The 15,200-nt window shown below is 35.5% G+C and overlaps 2 protein-coding genes and 1 long non-coding RNA gene across 4 annotated transcripts; 2 read left to right on the top strand and 1 right to left on the bottom strand.

Annotated features, from left to right (window-relative positions):
- Positions 1 to 4,125: 4,125 nt before the first annotated feature.
- On the top strand, positions 4,126 to 5,119 carry LOC7468542 (uncharacterized). The gene has a single exon (XM_002321125.4). The coding sequence runs from the start codon at positions 4,528 to 4,530 to the stop codon at positions 4,960 to 4,962; it is 435 nt and encodes a 144-aa protein (XP_002321161.1). The 5' UTR covers positions 4,126 to 4,527; the 3' UTR covers positions 4,963 to 5,119.
- Positions 5,120 to 5,327: 208 nt separating this feature from the next.
- LOC7468541 (transcription initiation factor TFIID subunit 6) lies at positions 5,328 to 14,000 on the bottom strand. Of its 2 annotated transcripts, none has more exons than XM_024585438.2 (12): positions 13,617 to 14,000; positions 13,445 to 13,531; positions 12,641 to 12,742; positions 12,446 to 12,554; positions 11,974 to 12,074; positions 11,742 to 11,879; positions 11,541 to 11,636; positions 8,712 to 8,836; positions 8,084 to 8,216; positions 6,783 to 6,911; positions 6,592 to 6,703; positions 5,328 to 5,823 (listed from the first exon to the last, which is right to left on the bottom strand). In XM_024585438.2, the coding sequence occupies exons 1-12, from the start codon at positions 13,740 to 13,742 to the stop codon at positions 5,468 to 5,470; spliced, it is 1,614 nt and encodes a 537-aa protein (XP_024441206.1). In that variant the 5' UTR covers positions 13,743 to 14,000; the 3' UTR covers positions 5,328 to 5,467. The 2 variants fall into 2 exon arrangements, with proteins under 2 accessions (XP_024441206.1, XP_006375548.1); XM_006375486.3 differs by having other exon boundaries at positions 6,783 to 6,908; positions 13,617 to 13,998.
- LOC127904291 (uncharacterized) lies at positions 5,779 to 6,280 on the top strand. The gene is made up of 2 exons (XR_008057307.1): positions 5,779 to 5,927; positions 6,063 to 6,280. It is a non-coding gene; the product is annotated as an uncharacterized LOC127904291 (long non-coding RNA).
- Positions 14,001 to 15,200: the final 1,200 nt, after the last annotated feature.

The raw sequence follows: 15,200 nt of genomic DNA, 5'->3' as shown, positions 1-15,200 counted from the left end.
AAAATTTTCACTTTTGAGAATTTTTCAACCTGGGCAGGCCGCCCACGAGAATTAGGCCCTCTGAAAAATCTCTATGTTTTTCCATCACCTTAAAATGCGCCTTCGAGCTTTTGATCATCATTTTTAGGGCGCTTTCAAGTCCTTATCTCCTTTCAAGTGTGCCTTCGAGCCCTTGACCATCCAAGGTATTGCGTTTCTTAGCCCTACCTCCCTTTTCGAGAACACCTTCGAGCCTTACCTCCCTTCAAATGCACCCTCGAGCCTTTGATCATCATTTTTAGGGCGCTTTCAAGCCCTCATTTCCTTTTTGAGCGCCTTTGAGCCCTTGGTTTCCTCTTCAAGCGCCTTTGAGCCCTCGCTTTCCTCTTCAAGTGCCTTTGAGCACTTGCTTTTCTCTTCGAGCGCGCCTTTGAGCCCTCGCTTTCCTCTTCGAGTGCCTTTGAGCACTTGCTTTCCTCTTCGAGTGCCTTTGAGCACTTCATTTTCTCTTCGAGCGCGCCTTTGAGCCCTCGCTTTCTCCCTTCGAGCGCGCCTTTGAGCCCTCGCTTTATCTCGAGCGCGCCTTTGAGCCCTCGCTTTCTCCCTTCGAGCGCGCCTTTGAGCCCTCGCTTTCTCCCTTCGAGCGCGCCTTTGAGCCCTCGCTTTCTCACTTCGAGCGCGCCTTTGAGCCCTCGCTTCCCTTCGAGCGCGCCTTTGAGCCCTCGCTTTCTCCTTTCGAGCGCGCCTTCGAGCCCTCATTTTCGTTTCTTTTTTTTTTACTTGGGTAGGTCACCCATCACAATGAGACCACTTCTAAAAAAAACAAAACAAAAAAAACAAAACAAAAAAAAAGGGTGGATCGTCTTCCAAATGACTTGTTTCTTGATTTCTACATCTCTCTGTAAAGGTCGTGTGTTAATCTACTATTTTCAAAGTTTTCAAGGCTAAAAAAAAAAAAAAACAAACAAAAAAAAGTGGGTCGTCTTCCAAATGACTTGTTTCTTGATTTCTACATCTCTCTGTAAAGGTCGTGTGTCAATCTACTATTTTCAAAGTTTTCAAGACTAAAAAAAAAAAAAAAGATGTTCTTTCTGTATCTACTTTTCTTTATAAATTTACTACACAAAGCTAAAAGAAAATAAAATTTTTCAATATCTTTGCATAGTAAATATTATAAAGAGGGGGCAACTGTCATAACCTAATTTTTGACCATTTTATTTTAATTATTATTATTATTTTATTTACTGAAAAGGATAAAAAAAATGATGATGATGATAAAAAAAATAATGATAAAAAAACAAGTAAAATGAGATAAATGAAGAATGAATTAAAATTTGGGTTAAGGGCAACATGATTAGAAGTTTTAGGGTTTAATTAAACTTTGAAATTAATCTAATTAAGCTTGGAATTAATTTAATTAATCCAATTAAGGGTTTAATTGGAGAATTGATAAGTTTTGAGACTTAATTGAGCTTGGAATTAATTTAATTAATCCAATCAAGGGTTTAATTGGAGAATTGATAAATTTTTAGACTTAATTAAGCTTGAAATTAATTTAATTCATCCAATCAAGGGTTTAATTGGAGAATTGATAAGTTTTGAGACTTAATTAAGCTTGGAATTAATTTAATTAATCCAATCAGGGGCTTAATTGGAGAATTGATAAGTTTTAGACTTAATTGGACTTTGGATTTAATTAAATTAATGAAATCAGGGACTTAATTGAAGAAATAGCAAAGTTTGGGGTTAATTGGGGATACGATTGCAGCAGATTAAAGTCCAAGGACTAACTTGTAAAAGGCGCCGAAATGCAGGGAAAATTATTGTTTAAAACAGGGGTTTAATTATAAAATTTTCGAAACTTCATGGGTCAAAGTGAAAATGGCCACTGATTATCTCCAAACGGCGTCGTTTTGAGGATGCTGTTCATCTTCTTCTCCTTTAAGCCAGTGACCGTTTCTGCAGTAATGGAGGACGCCGAACGTTGCAGCAGTAATCGTCGTCCGTTGGCTTCAGTAATGGGCACCTTAATGGTGGTCGACCCTCAGCCTGCCGCCCGTTACCACCCGCCGAACTCTATATAAACGGAGGAGCACCGAAAAAACAGGGGTTGGTTAAAAGAGGGAGAGAGAGACGAAAGAAACCGGAAAGAAAAGAAACACAATCAAACCACAGGAACTTTCAGGTTTATCTCCAGAACTCCCATACCAGAAATAGGCTTCCCCTCACCAATACTGATCCAAGAAAAACGAGAGAGTAAACAGGCCGAGAGAGAGTAGAGAGGTGTTCTGAAAACAGGAGGGGACCAAAAAACAGAGAAACAGGGAGAGAGCAAAACGACAGCATTCCTGCTTTGCCTTTGCTCTCAAAACGCAAGTGAAGTGCAGAGAAACTGCAAGTGTTGGTCAGCCTAATTATTCGTCTCCAGCTACACACTCCAAACCATCAGGGGGAAACCAGAAAAAAAAACCAGGAGCAGGAGGGAGTGAACCGGCAAGAGAGGGAGAGAAGCAAACAAAACAGAGGAACAAGCAAACACAGACAGAACAGGGACAGGCAGGAAGAAACCAATCAGAGAAAAGCAAGAACAAAGGAGAAGGGAAGAGAAAGGAGCTTAGCCGACGAATCTTTCATCACGTTTTCATCTTCAGAGCTACCAGGTAAGTAAACTTCTTTTTCCCTGCTATTCATTTTAATTCACCGGTTACTGTTTACTTTGAATTTTAATTCACACATTCTAACTCATTTCCTCTATTCTGTTCATGCACGCGTGAAATCACTTCACGCGTGCTTTCTTTGATTTTTGCCCAGCCGGGTCACTGGCTTCAGCCTGTGACCCGGCTAGGCCTGCTGGGTCCAGCCCAGCCACATGGGCTGAGCTGGGCCCAGCCAAAAAATAAAAAAATAGAAAAGTAGAAAAGGTAGAAAAAAAAATAAAAAATGTGTATGCATGAATAAAAATAATGTAAATTTATTGGTTTATTCACTGACACCAGAGTCGGGAATAAAAATACCGGTTTAACTTTATATTATTTTTATTCGGTGTATTTTATTTAGCTAGAAAAATAAAAAAATATGTGCATGTGTAAAAGTCAATTTATTTTTATTTATTTATTCACTGGCGCTAGAGTAGGGAATAAAAAATATTGATCTAATTTTTTTCATAGCTACGAATTTTTACCAACGCCAGAGTTGGAATTATTCGAGCTTGAATATTCACTGGCGCCAGAGTCAGGAATATTATAAACAAATCATCATAGCATAAGCGAATAAATGTTTAGCAATTTAAGACAAAACCAGCAATGCAATCTGCCTCAGGCAGAACGTTTAAGAGGTGATAATATCTTCCTTTTTACGTAACCAATCCCGAGCCATAGAATCTATGTTGACCAGTTAGGGTTCCTAGTGACCATAATACTAGGTGGCGACTCCTCAAACAAGACATTTTTCCTAAAAGAACAAGATGCCAGAAATCTGTTCTTTTTCCACAATCGAGAATTATTTTGTGGGCCGCCGGGATGTCGGGTGCGACAGATATCATATAACTTTTAGTTAGAGAGTGAAAGGTCATTCTTCATCACACGCTAAGAGAAGCTAACTCTTGTGTAGATTTTCTTGTCAAGATGAGAGCAGAGCGAATGATTGAGTTTTATATTTGGGATTCTCCTTTTCTGAGGTTTTCTCATCTCCTATTTATTTATTTTTATTTGTTAGTTTAACGTGGGTGTCCGGGCCAGCTTGCACGTACCTCGACTAATCCCACGGGCCTTCTATTTATTGATTTTATTGGTGCTAGCTAGTGTAGGGGAGGCTAGTTTGTTCTTCTTTTCTTTCCATTGTACCAAAAAAAAAACAGGTAGATTGAAGATTCGGTGCTCAGATACAAAATCAATCAAAGATTTGGTACCAAATTTACAATTTTCTCATGTATCGTGGCCAAAAGAACTGTTCTTGTTTTGACCCTTGAAGGAAAGCAAAAAACTGACCGCTGTTTTTGACGGCGGGTTTAAAAAATTACCAGGAAGTCAACTTTCTTTTGATTTTTTACTTTTGAAAACACGGTTAGCCCACTGGATTTTATTAGAGGAAAGGCCACGCACCATTCCCCAAAGGTGAACTCACACAGTTAGTTGCCGTAGCCATTAGATTGCGACTGAGAACTCAACTGTTTTAGATGGTTCTAAGAATAATTTTTTAGTGATAGATCCATCCTCGAAGCTTCAGCTTACACAAGTTGTAAGCAGGCGAGATTCGTCAGAAGCATTTCACAGAAGCATATACTTTAAGGAAACCTGGTGCTAACTTTATATTTTTGACTGCATAGCGACTTTCTATGCGCCGGAGATTCATCAGAAGCACTTCACAGAAGCATATACTTTATGGAAACCGGGTGCTGACTTGTGTTTTTGACTTTCCATGGCGCATCAACCTACATATAAATGAGCACAACGCCTACTCCTTCATCAACATCAATCTAGTTCCCTAAAGCTTCTGTTTATTTCTCACGGTTTAAAAACCTTCTATAGTTCTAGTTCGCAAAAGATCAAAATGAGTGTGGAGATCTTGGACGGTGCCACCATTGTCAACTTTCTGGAGGACGAGGAAGCATTCAATGCGTCGATATGTGACCGCTTTGCCCACCTTGACTCAAACAATGACGGCAAGCTTTCGTACGAGGAGATGTTGAAGGAGCTGCAGGGTTTGAGGGTAATGGAAACCCACTTTGGAGTAGATGTGGAAACAGACCCAGATGAGCTTGTCCAGGTCTATGATTCTCTGTTCGTCCAATTTGATCATGACTTGAATGGGACAGTGGACTTAGAGGAGTTCAAGGCGGAGACCAAGCAGATGATGCTAGCCATGGCTAGTGGGATGGGTTTCTTGCCTGTTCAGATGGTGCTGGAAGAAGACAGTTTCTTGAAGAAAGCTGTGGAGTGGGAATCTGCTAAGCTGGTTGCTTCATATTCTTCATATCCTAATTAATTCCACATCCATTACCTTATGTATGACTCGTTAATTTGTCTTCGTTCTCTCTGTTTTCTCCCAATGTATTCCAAGGTTAATTTTGCCAGCGCAATTTTTTTTCTCCTCACAAGTGTAGTGGCAAAGAAAATAAATGAGATGCTCTGTTTTTGCTGAAGGTGGCAAGTATCTTAAGAGTAAGTTCTAGCTTGATGCAGGTGCTCACCCCTATTGTAAAGAGCAGAAATCGGACTTGAAGAGGGAAAATATGCATTCTCATCAAAATCGTAGCTCAGAATTTTGCTTCACAGGAATGGAAATGGTAAAACACAGCATCAGAAGGGGGAAACAACTCATGCTTATCAGGTCAGGGGAACTGATGAGAATTGCAGAAATAATAGAAAATCTAAATAAATAAAATCTTCGAGGAGAATTTGGTGTGGAATTTAATTAAATTTTACACCAAAAGTATCTCCATCCATCATGATTTGTTTCGAATGCCTAAGAAACAAACTTTAACAACGGGTCACAAGAACAATGACATCTCCGGAGATGGAATGAAGGAGAGGATGCTCTCACCAAACAGCTCAAACAGGGATACCAGAAGATGCCCGGAATTCAAGTCGTCCTTCCAAACCTGACTGAGAATGGCTGATGTCTTTATAGCTTGACTATCACCCTTGTCTTTTTGATTTCTGCTGCCTGCTTCGCTATAATTAGGCGTATGCTCAGATGATGTCGACAATCCTGTTTTAGAATCACCTAAAGGGACTGGAGCTATTGGTTCCACTTGCATATCGACTGGACCATCAGTTGCTATCTTCTTTGGTGGCGGCTGTTCCATATGCTCCATGCTTGCCTTGCGTTTATCTTGATAGTTTTCTATAAGAGGAAAGAGATTGGATTCCACCCTCAATCAAGAAAAACAGAGTCTCAAAAGCATGGACTCAAAAACATGTAGTTAGAAGCTAAGGGCAATTTTACAGGTAGCATATATTGGATATTGTATGTTATATTTCAGTTTATTCCTTTAACTCATTTTTTATGTAATATGTTTTGGTTAATATGTTTCTGGTCATTTGGTTTTATCTAAATTGCAGTTTGGTTTTCAAATATTTCAGAACTAGATTGAAATCGCCCAAAACTGAATGAGACCACAGAATGCTCACCCACTACAGATCCTTTTCTTAGCAGCCCTCACAACGCCAACGAGGGTAAAAATGTAAAACAGATATTTGCAGACTGCTCACTCAGTACTGCTCTTTTTTTTTTTCCCGCAGCCCTCACAACATCAAGGAGGCAAAAAGTTTACAGCATAGATATTCGCAGAATGCTCACTTACTACTGCTTTTTTTCTCTAAGCATCCCTCCCGATATCAACGGAGGAAATAATTTATAGCATAGATATTTGCAAATTAGCAGGTGATGCAATATAGCTAAAACGATCCGACCAATATGCATGCATGCACACACTAATATAGCAATTGCGCCTGATTTTTGTATATGATCCAAGAATATATTGTGCATCATTCATGCAATCTTTACCTGTTGAAATTTAATTTCCACACCATAGATACATCGGCATGGAAACATCACAAACTGTAGCATTCAAATGGTATAATTTCTGGAAAGAAAAGTCATAAAAATCACCTGGCCTTTTAGTAACTACTTTTTCATTAGTCCTTAATACAGCACATGCTGGGTGGGACATCAATGCTGGGAACATCTTGAGGCGGTCGTATATGGATTGACCCGCTGCACACTGGAAAATATGCAGTCTTGTAAAACTAGTCTTAATGGGATACAAGTGTCATTTCTATATTAAGTAGACAGTAACTCACCAGCAACGCTCCATAAACATGCCAAGCTTCATGCCTCTTCATCTCATTCTTTTGCTTTTCAAGAAGCATCTCTGGTTCAAGAAGTTGGAGATATGGTTTGAGATTTGGCAGTAGAAGAAGGCGAACCTGCTTGTGGAGTAAGAAGCATTAATGACTTGAAATCCTAGAAGATGAGTAGAAATAAGATACAGGAATAAAAAAAAAAGGTGACAATTTCAATGATTACCATGGTCTAGCATGGGTCAAAAGGGGAAAAAATGAAATGGCTCCCGAAAGGATGGAGTCCAAGCATTCATTTAAGATCTACATTTTTAAATTACTTTTGTTTATGAAAGTTTGCATTAGAAGTGAATGCTCACAGAAAAATTCCCTTAACCAATTGTGACTGACTGCAATTTCCAAACAATTTCTTAATGCCATCCCAGTAAACCTCCTTGCTTGATTTAACAGTACAGCACCCCAACTTCTATTTGGTTGGGAGTACAAAGAAGGGACCGGAAATTTAAGATGGAAAATCTTGCAAAAGCATGTCCTTTTCAATTTAAACATCTTGCTTCCTAAGAATCGCAAAAATAAAGAGACCAAATAATAGTGACAGTGCTCAGAATTCTGGTCTGGTACAAAATAATCTTCAAGGAAAAAAAGTTCTCTATATTTCTTTTTTGAAAAAAAAAATGGAAAATTCCCCATGATAAGCTTTACCATAAATGTCAACTTATAAGATTATCCAAAATTCCAAGGATAATTTGTCTTCCAATCTCCAAACCCATTTCCAAAATAGGTAAAAAAAAAAAAATCTGCTGCTTGATTAGCTTCACGAGATACATGAAGTATCAAGATATCTCTACTTATCCTACATGCAATATTTTTCAGCTCAGCATCAAATAAGCAATTTTGGGACACTGTGCTACTAATTATAAAACTATGAATAACTACTTTAGCATATCCTTCAATATCAACTTCGCAATTGTCTGTATTAAAATCCAAAATGCATCCTCAGCAAGCCATTACCTCTATCATTAAATAGAAAAGTTGTTTGCACACCTATTGGTAAGAATAATGAGAAAAGCAGACAACATCACTGCGTGTCGAATATATCTTCTGCTTCCTCCTTTGTTCATAATTTCTCCTATTTCATTTCGGTTTTATTCTATTACACAACTGATGAGGCTTATTTAAATTCTTATAGATTATGTGTCAACAGCAACCTCATACTATTATAAGCAGGAAAATAATTTCCAACATGCATTTAAACAAAATTTGCATATTTATGCTTGCTACAAGCATGCAAGAGAAAATACCACATTAGGCCCAAGAGCTGCCAATCCTTGTATTGCTCCATAATGCTGCGTCAATGAGCGCTTTGGGTCCAAAAGAGCATTGAGCAAGGTTTTTGTCAAACGTGTCTGAAGACTGTTATAAACATGCCCAAATCTGCAACAGCCACTCCAACTTACTCTCGGAACATACTTTACAAAGCAAATTAGCTTTTACAGATAGACAGTTTTAGTCGCTAAGTAGACAAGTCAGTCAATTGAGAATTAATCAAGTTATCTAACTCAGTTACTAAAAACAATATTGTGAAGGTAGAACACAAACTTAAAATTCATTTGGTGCCCACATATAGTATGAAGTTACCAATGAAGTCACATCAGGTCAGGAATGCTGGGCTATGTTTGTTACCCATGGAGGGCAAGTAGACAAGGAAAATCCCATAAATTGATTCAATGTTGGCATTAATTGTTCAAGTGGCCATACACAGATTATTCAACCACAGGCATGATCATAAAAATTAATAATCCAAATGGTTTGAGCAAAAACCTCAGTCAGACTGTGCTTACATAATATAAGGGCTGAATGTTGCCAACCATGCACCCTACCAAATTATCACTGTTGTGTGTAGAACAGATAGTGGACAAGAAGAATTACCTTTTGCATATTGAGGCAACTAAGTTAGCAGTGAAGTCCCTGAGTTCCCAGTGGTTGTCTGCAAATCTATTCCCTAACTTTCTCGCAACAAGGCAGGTGACTACAGATGGCATCAATTGGTGCAGCTGACAAGAAATCCACCGCCTTCTCAATTTCAAAGATTGCACTCTTCAAAAAAACTACAGAATATATCCATTTACATTGAATAATTACAATAAAATTTCATCTAAGTTGTTTGGTCAAAGTGAAACAGATGCATATGAAGGCATCAGGAAGAAATGCTTAAACTAAAGACACCAAAGGACAGGAGGAAATCAAAAACAAACATGCACGGGAGCAACAAGAAGAAGATACATTCACCAAAGGAAGCATTCAAGAAGTAGGTGGAACCGAAAAACCAACGACTTTGATTCAGCAAGGACCATTGTAAGACTGCAAAAACCTTTATTATGACTAGTTTTCTTCTTTCATGTGCATTGCATATTTGCCATTAGCAAAACACAACTGAAACTCTGAAAGTATATCAGCAGCTGTATGCATTTATCAGCACACAAACAATAACCATCATGTGAAAAATATTAAAGAACGATTGGAAGTTAAAACACATAACTTTTAATGTCTACTTCCTTTTACTAGAAAGTTTCTTTCATAACTATTTCATGTTAATTGAAAACTACTATATCAATTAATAAAATCTCTTTTCTTCCCTGACCAGCTAATATGTTGTCTTAAATTTTTAATTTCAATGTTATTATGACAGTTGTTCCATCATATGAACAACGCAATATCACTTGATAAATCAATGCACTGACAATATAAAAATCACTTATCATAAAATACATTGTATTCACATGCCTGAGTAAAATATTTCATTCTTGCTTCTGTAGATTCTTATGGTATAAAGAATTTAACAATGTGCAAAAATAGATCAAAAGCTCCATCTTTTTCACTTTTACTGTATAATTCAATTCAGCATGTTTAAGACACTCATTTCAAGAATAACTTATTTTTTAGTATATTGGCTTTTATTATAAAAAAAACAAACACAAAAAAATATAACCTTTCAGAGGGTTTAGGCTTGGTTTTGTTATTGATGTCAGAAGAAATAGCCATACACAGAAAACAGGGGGGGGGAATGAACCCATAAGCAATTACATGTAAGATTATGTACATTGTATCAATTCCATGCATTTCACTCACCATGAATTTTCTTGTTCTTTGAAAAAGGGGGAGAGTGAGAGAGAGAGAGAAAGTTGGTGAGCTGACTTACTTTATCTTGTATTCATCTATACTACTCATAATCCTAAATACGAATGAGAGAACGTTCACTATTATCTGTACTTGGTAAATTAACAGTGCACATGATTTTAGATTCACACTTTTTTGTTGGAACAAAAAATTTACTATTCAAACTGACAAATCTAAATTCCTTGGGAAAAAAAAATGTAATGATGGACAAATCTAGAATAAATGATAAAGGGCTACAGAGAGGGTAAGAAAAAAAGACTTCCTTTTTATTTGCAAGGGATTCGGTCCCAAAGTTATACAATACTCGTACTGGGAAATCAGAACTCTATTACTAATGATGAGCTCAAACAACCGAAAGCAGGTTGCTAGTAAAGACTCCTTTCCAACTAAGACTAGGAAACACGTCATATTCTAATAATAACAGAAGATGAGCTAATTTATGAAAATGTAATTACTATCTTTTCTATTGTTACATAAATGAATCAGCAGACAAATTAGAAATTTCAAGTTCATGACCTCACTGGTTTTTCACAAGAGGATCTAAACATGAATGATAGTTGAAAACATAGACATTTTTAAGAAGGAAGCCAGCTGCACAGGTTAAATCATTAGTATTGTTTATTGCCTACTTAATAAGTGTCATGGTTCTTCAGTACAACATAACCGTTAAATTAATCATTCATAAAATTAATTTGTAACAAAAAAAAATTGAGATTAAATTTCCCTCCTGTATTTCTTACATCAGATACTCATGCAATAATTATATAGAACAAAAGAACTTTCCAAAATCAATAGAGTGGTATATCTGTATTAACTAGTTTATTACACAAAAGAATACATTTTTTTTTTAGTTAGTTTTTCAAACCATCTATAATAGTATAATTAACAAATAAAATAGAATAGAACCAAAGGCTATTAAGTTGGATAATATAGTCATTAAAAAAGAAAAATAAAAGAGGTTTATTTATGTCAAACCAAATATTTTGACTCTTTGAGTTTTAATACATGGTACAGATGTAAATGTAGATGTAGGTCATCATAATTCAATTAAGTGCACATAGTTAAAACAATTGATTAAAAAAAAAGTTTAAGCCACAATTAGTAAGTCAATCACAGATGTTAAGGATGCTGTACCGATTAGATAGTGGCAAAATGACAATGAAAAATTACAGCACGTGCTTCTTGTTTATATATATATATATATATATATATATAGTGTGTGTGTGTGTGCGCGCGCACTTGTCTGTGTGTGTAAAGGATTTCTTTTGGAAAAAGTTATATTCTGAAGTCATTATCATTCACTTAACTACATTTGAAGTTGTAACCCAGACTACTTGAGAATAGAACATGCCAAATTATTCAGAACAAAGGTTTCAATGGGTAGAGCTAATAATAACTATAATCGAGTCCATTTCTTATGAATGGCCATTTGAAATCCAATCATGATGCTACATCCACATCAACATATGCCACGTGGACAAAACAACTACTGTCAATAAATAAACCTAAAATTGGAGATTATTCATGTACAAGTCCTGCAAAGGTAAACAGGAAGACAAAATAAACTGCAGGTTAACTTACATAAGGTTCAATGTGTATGTGAGGATTCTGGAGAAGACTCCAAACAACACGCATCAAAGCAAAGAGAAGAGAATAATCATTTAAACCACGAGCAACCTATGTCATTGGATAAGCAAATATTTAGAAAAACAAAATGCAAAAGGAATGATCATGTATATCCAGTATCTGTTAATGAGGGTGACATAATCAGGAAGCCAGTACCTCGTCCGCTATAAAGTATGTGAAATAAGGAATTAACGGATGAAGTCCCGAGTCAGTGGCCAAACTCACTAATGCTTCTTTAAAGAGAACAGAATCAGACCTTCTCACTGTAAGATCTGTGATTTTATCAAAGTATAGCTGCAAAGGCGAGGAAAAGAAAAGGGAAAGAGAATAAACCACTGCACTACGGAAACAAATGGGAAAAAAAAATTGCTGATAATATATCGCACACCTGTAACTCCCTAGACAATACATGCTTAACTGGCAATTTGATATCAACTGGAAATTCATCATTTTGTTCGCTGATTTTGCCATCAGAAGGAGGTGCAATAACTGCAGAACAAACATGATCCGTCAAAAGATTAGCTCCAATAGTAAAAGCAAAACTGAGCAGAAAGGAATTTCTAAAACAATGAATAAAGAATTGTCTCCATTGACCGGAACATAAAAATTTACAAAAACGAAAACTAACAGGATCAAACTCACTGCAGTTCTAGAAGAAGTGATTTGTCTCATCAAAGCAATTAAAGAAGAAAAATGATCATAACATACATCTTAAGAGCTCAGAGGTACTAGAAGCCTACTAAATGCTTAATTCCAGTATTGGTATATATTCTAGCTCGCTAGAGCTTAGGTCTTGTATCATATCATCTTATGTTTATCAGTAATGAAAAGCTTATGAAATCCCAAATTAAGAGACTGACCTTCCAATGGAGCATTTTCTGGGATGGCAGGTTGGACACCTTCAATAGCGAGCCAGTGACAAACAACTGCGGTATCAAGTGGTGCTTTTGGCAAAGGTGCCTCAATCACCTATCACTCAAACATAAACATTGAAAAAAAAAGTGCTCTAGTAATTTCAATCAAAAGAGAAATTTATATAATTTCAAATTCCTTACATCTTTAAAATCAATATCCTTGTCATCAACATAAAACAAATCTCTATGACCAATAGCTCTTTTGAACTGCAAAGCACCTCCAGAAGCAAAGCCATATATTGGCTGAAAAATTAAACAGAATTAGGATGAACACTAACAATAATAGCATTTCCAGGAATTCACAAAAAACAAATTTGATAGTTGCCATACAAGCAGTTCTACTCATCACATCCAAAAAATCAATAATCCCAACTTCTAAAACAGGCATAGGACTGAAGAAAAATAGAACCATATGATAAGAAAGTTAGATGCAACCCTATTCCAGCCCTTCACCAATTAAGTAGATCCAAATGGAAAAGCTGTAAGACAAGACAATGAAATTCTACCCTAAAATATAATGTTGAAACTGAAACAAAAAGGGAAAAAAAGAGAGTAGAATAATGCTTGAAAAAACCATTCTAATGTCCCAGCATTTCCTCAAGTTCATTTTCGGTCATTAGGTGAAAGAAAGAGTTCAATTTTTTCTCGAGAGTCTCTCCACTTCAATGAAAATCCACATTGGACTATAAATTAGCCCGCATGATCCTGTCCAATCTATTGCCACTCGCATCCTTTCGATTGAAAATCTTCTTAAATTTAAACCTAGTGACCCATCGATACACGTAATGAATTGCTGCAGTTCAAAGATTGAAACCTAAACAGACATAAGAACATATTTCTGCATAAGACAACAATACATCATCATCATCATCATCATCTAAAGCTTTTTCGATTTTATGATATTTAACAAATAAACTATCTAAACATCAGTCGTTCATAATTTACCTCAACATTTGTAAGGTTAAGCGCACCATCAACATCATCTGTAGTCAATCTAGTCCTCTTGGAATGGCGCATACATTTGATAGCTTCCTGTTATTTGATTTCATAATTAAAATAAAAAATAATTAACTGAATCACTAGTTTTCTTCTTGTGTTGATAATAAGAACACAATACCTGCATGATTTGACGCATGCGGAATTCGACATCAGGAGCGAGAGTAAGTGCAACATCTTCGGACAAATTGCTGATTCCTATGCTTTGTGCTATCACTTCGATTGTCTCTTTCGCTACTATGCTCATTTTCTTTGCTTCCTCCTCCTCTAATTTTTAATTACTGCCAAAAAACAACAAGAAACTTTCAAGTAGAGTGATTCGTGGGTCGAGGAGGATGCTTAACCTCGCTTCACCACTGAATTATTTTCCTTCTCTTTTTGCAGCTGAACTGTAACCCTGGACAGACCGAGAGACTGGGAGGGGGAGGAGAAGGGGGAGGGGGAGGGTTTTCGAGTCGTGGTCGAGTCACTACGGGTGGATCCGGGAAAGGAAGGTGTATTTGTTTAAGACTGCAATAATACGAATCAGGTGACCCGGCCCGACCATGTTTAAATTTAGTACGGCTGTAGAAAGAAAAACACCAAATAAATATTATTATTTTTTTAGTATTACTAGTCCTCTATAATATTGGTAAGATTTTAATTTAATTTTTAATGTAATAAAAAATGTGTCAATGTATTTTTGCGGGTATTATAATTTTTTAATTAAAAAATAAAAAATATATATATGCTTAGTAAAATAAATTAAAGAGTATACAAAATAATATATTAGAGTTGTTAATGCTAATTAAATATTAAAATAAAAAAATTAATATTTTTTATAAAAACAAAAAGCTAAAGCACGTTCCAAATATTAACCTCCACTGCAATTTTTATTTTATATGTTTTTATTTACTTTATACTAGAGGTTATTTAATAATAAATATTTTTATTTTTATTTTTATAAATACACAATGCAAATAAAATTTATTTATATAAAAAAATTAAATATAAATCATAAATTATAATAATTACATCGAGGCATTAGAAAATGTGAAGTAAAAATTTAAAAATAAGAAAGATGGAATTAATTAAAATTTTAATAAAAGAATTAATACAACTTAAAAATAAATTAATTAAAATTTGGGATGGCATTAATTAAAATTTAAAAAGAAATTAATCAAAAATCTTAAAAAAAAAAAAAAAAAAAAAAAAAAAAGAAGTTAGGCGTTGTTAAGCTTAGCAAAAAATACAAAAGTCAATACCCGCATGCTTAGTATTTTTTTTTTATATAAGACGGATAACACGTCTTTCACTCCAGTATATTTTGGTAAGCCAACAATAGGTTGGCTGCCCAATCAGACAACCTAACATCCTTTGTTTTTTTAGATATTATAATTGTTTTAATTGAGAAACAAAAAAATATTATTTATATTTAATAAAATAAATTAAAAAAAAAACATGAAGCAATAGACCAACAAAAAAAAATTGTTAATACTAGTTAAATACTGAAGTAAAATTCTAGGCCATGTTTGTTTCCCGGAATTCATTTTCCGGGAAACCACTTTCCAAACTTTCCTGTGTTTGTTTGCCATTAGAAAAGTTGGTCAACGGAAAACACTTTCCGGTCAACGGAAACACTTTTCAGTCAACGGAAAACACTTTACAGTCAAAGAAAAATTTGGTTTGATTTCTAGGAAAATGTTTTTTTTTTTTTGCAGTGTTT

This window comes from Populus trichocarpa, chromosome 14 (genome assembly GCF_000002775.5).
Source record: "Populus trichocarpa isolate Nisqually-1 chromosome 14, P.trichocarpa_v4.1, whole genome shotgun sequence".
Taxonomy (NCBI): domain Eukaryota; kingdom Viridiplantae; phylum Streptophyta; class Magnoliopsida; order Malpighiales; family Salicaceae; genus Populus; species Populus trichocarpa.
The sequence above is the reverse complement of the archived record's forward strand: the minus strand, read 5'-3'. Positions and strand labels throughout refer to the sequence as shown.

Bases quoted from the DNA above. Each gene is read 5' to 3' on its own strand.
- LOC7468542 (XM_002321125.4), top strand. From the start codon at position 4,528: ATGAGTGTGGAGATCTTGGACGGTGCCACCATTGTCAACTTTCTGGAG.
- LOC7468541 (XM_024585438.2), bottom strand. From the start codon at position 13,742: ATGAGCATAGTAGCGAAAGAGACAATCGAAGTGATAGCACAAAGCATA. The intron at 8,217-8,711 runs GTAATTCTTCTT...TGGCTGTTGCAG, and splicing joins GTTGCCTCAATATGCAAAAG to ATTTGGGCATGTTTATAACA. The intron at 6,704-6,782 runs GTGAGTTACTGT...CATATTTTCCAG, and splicing joins ATGTTTATGGAGCGTTGCTG to TGTGCAGCGGGTCAATCCAT.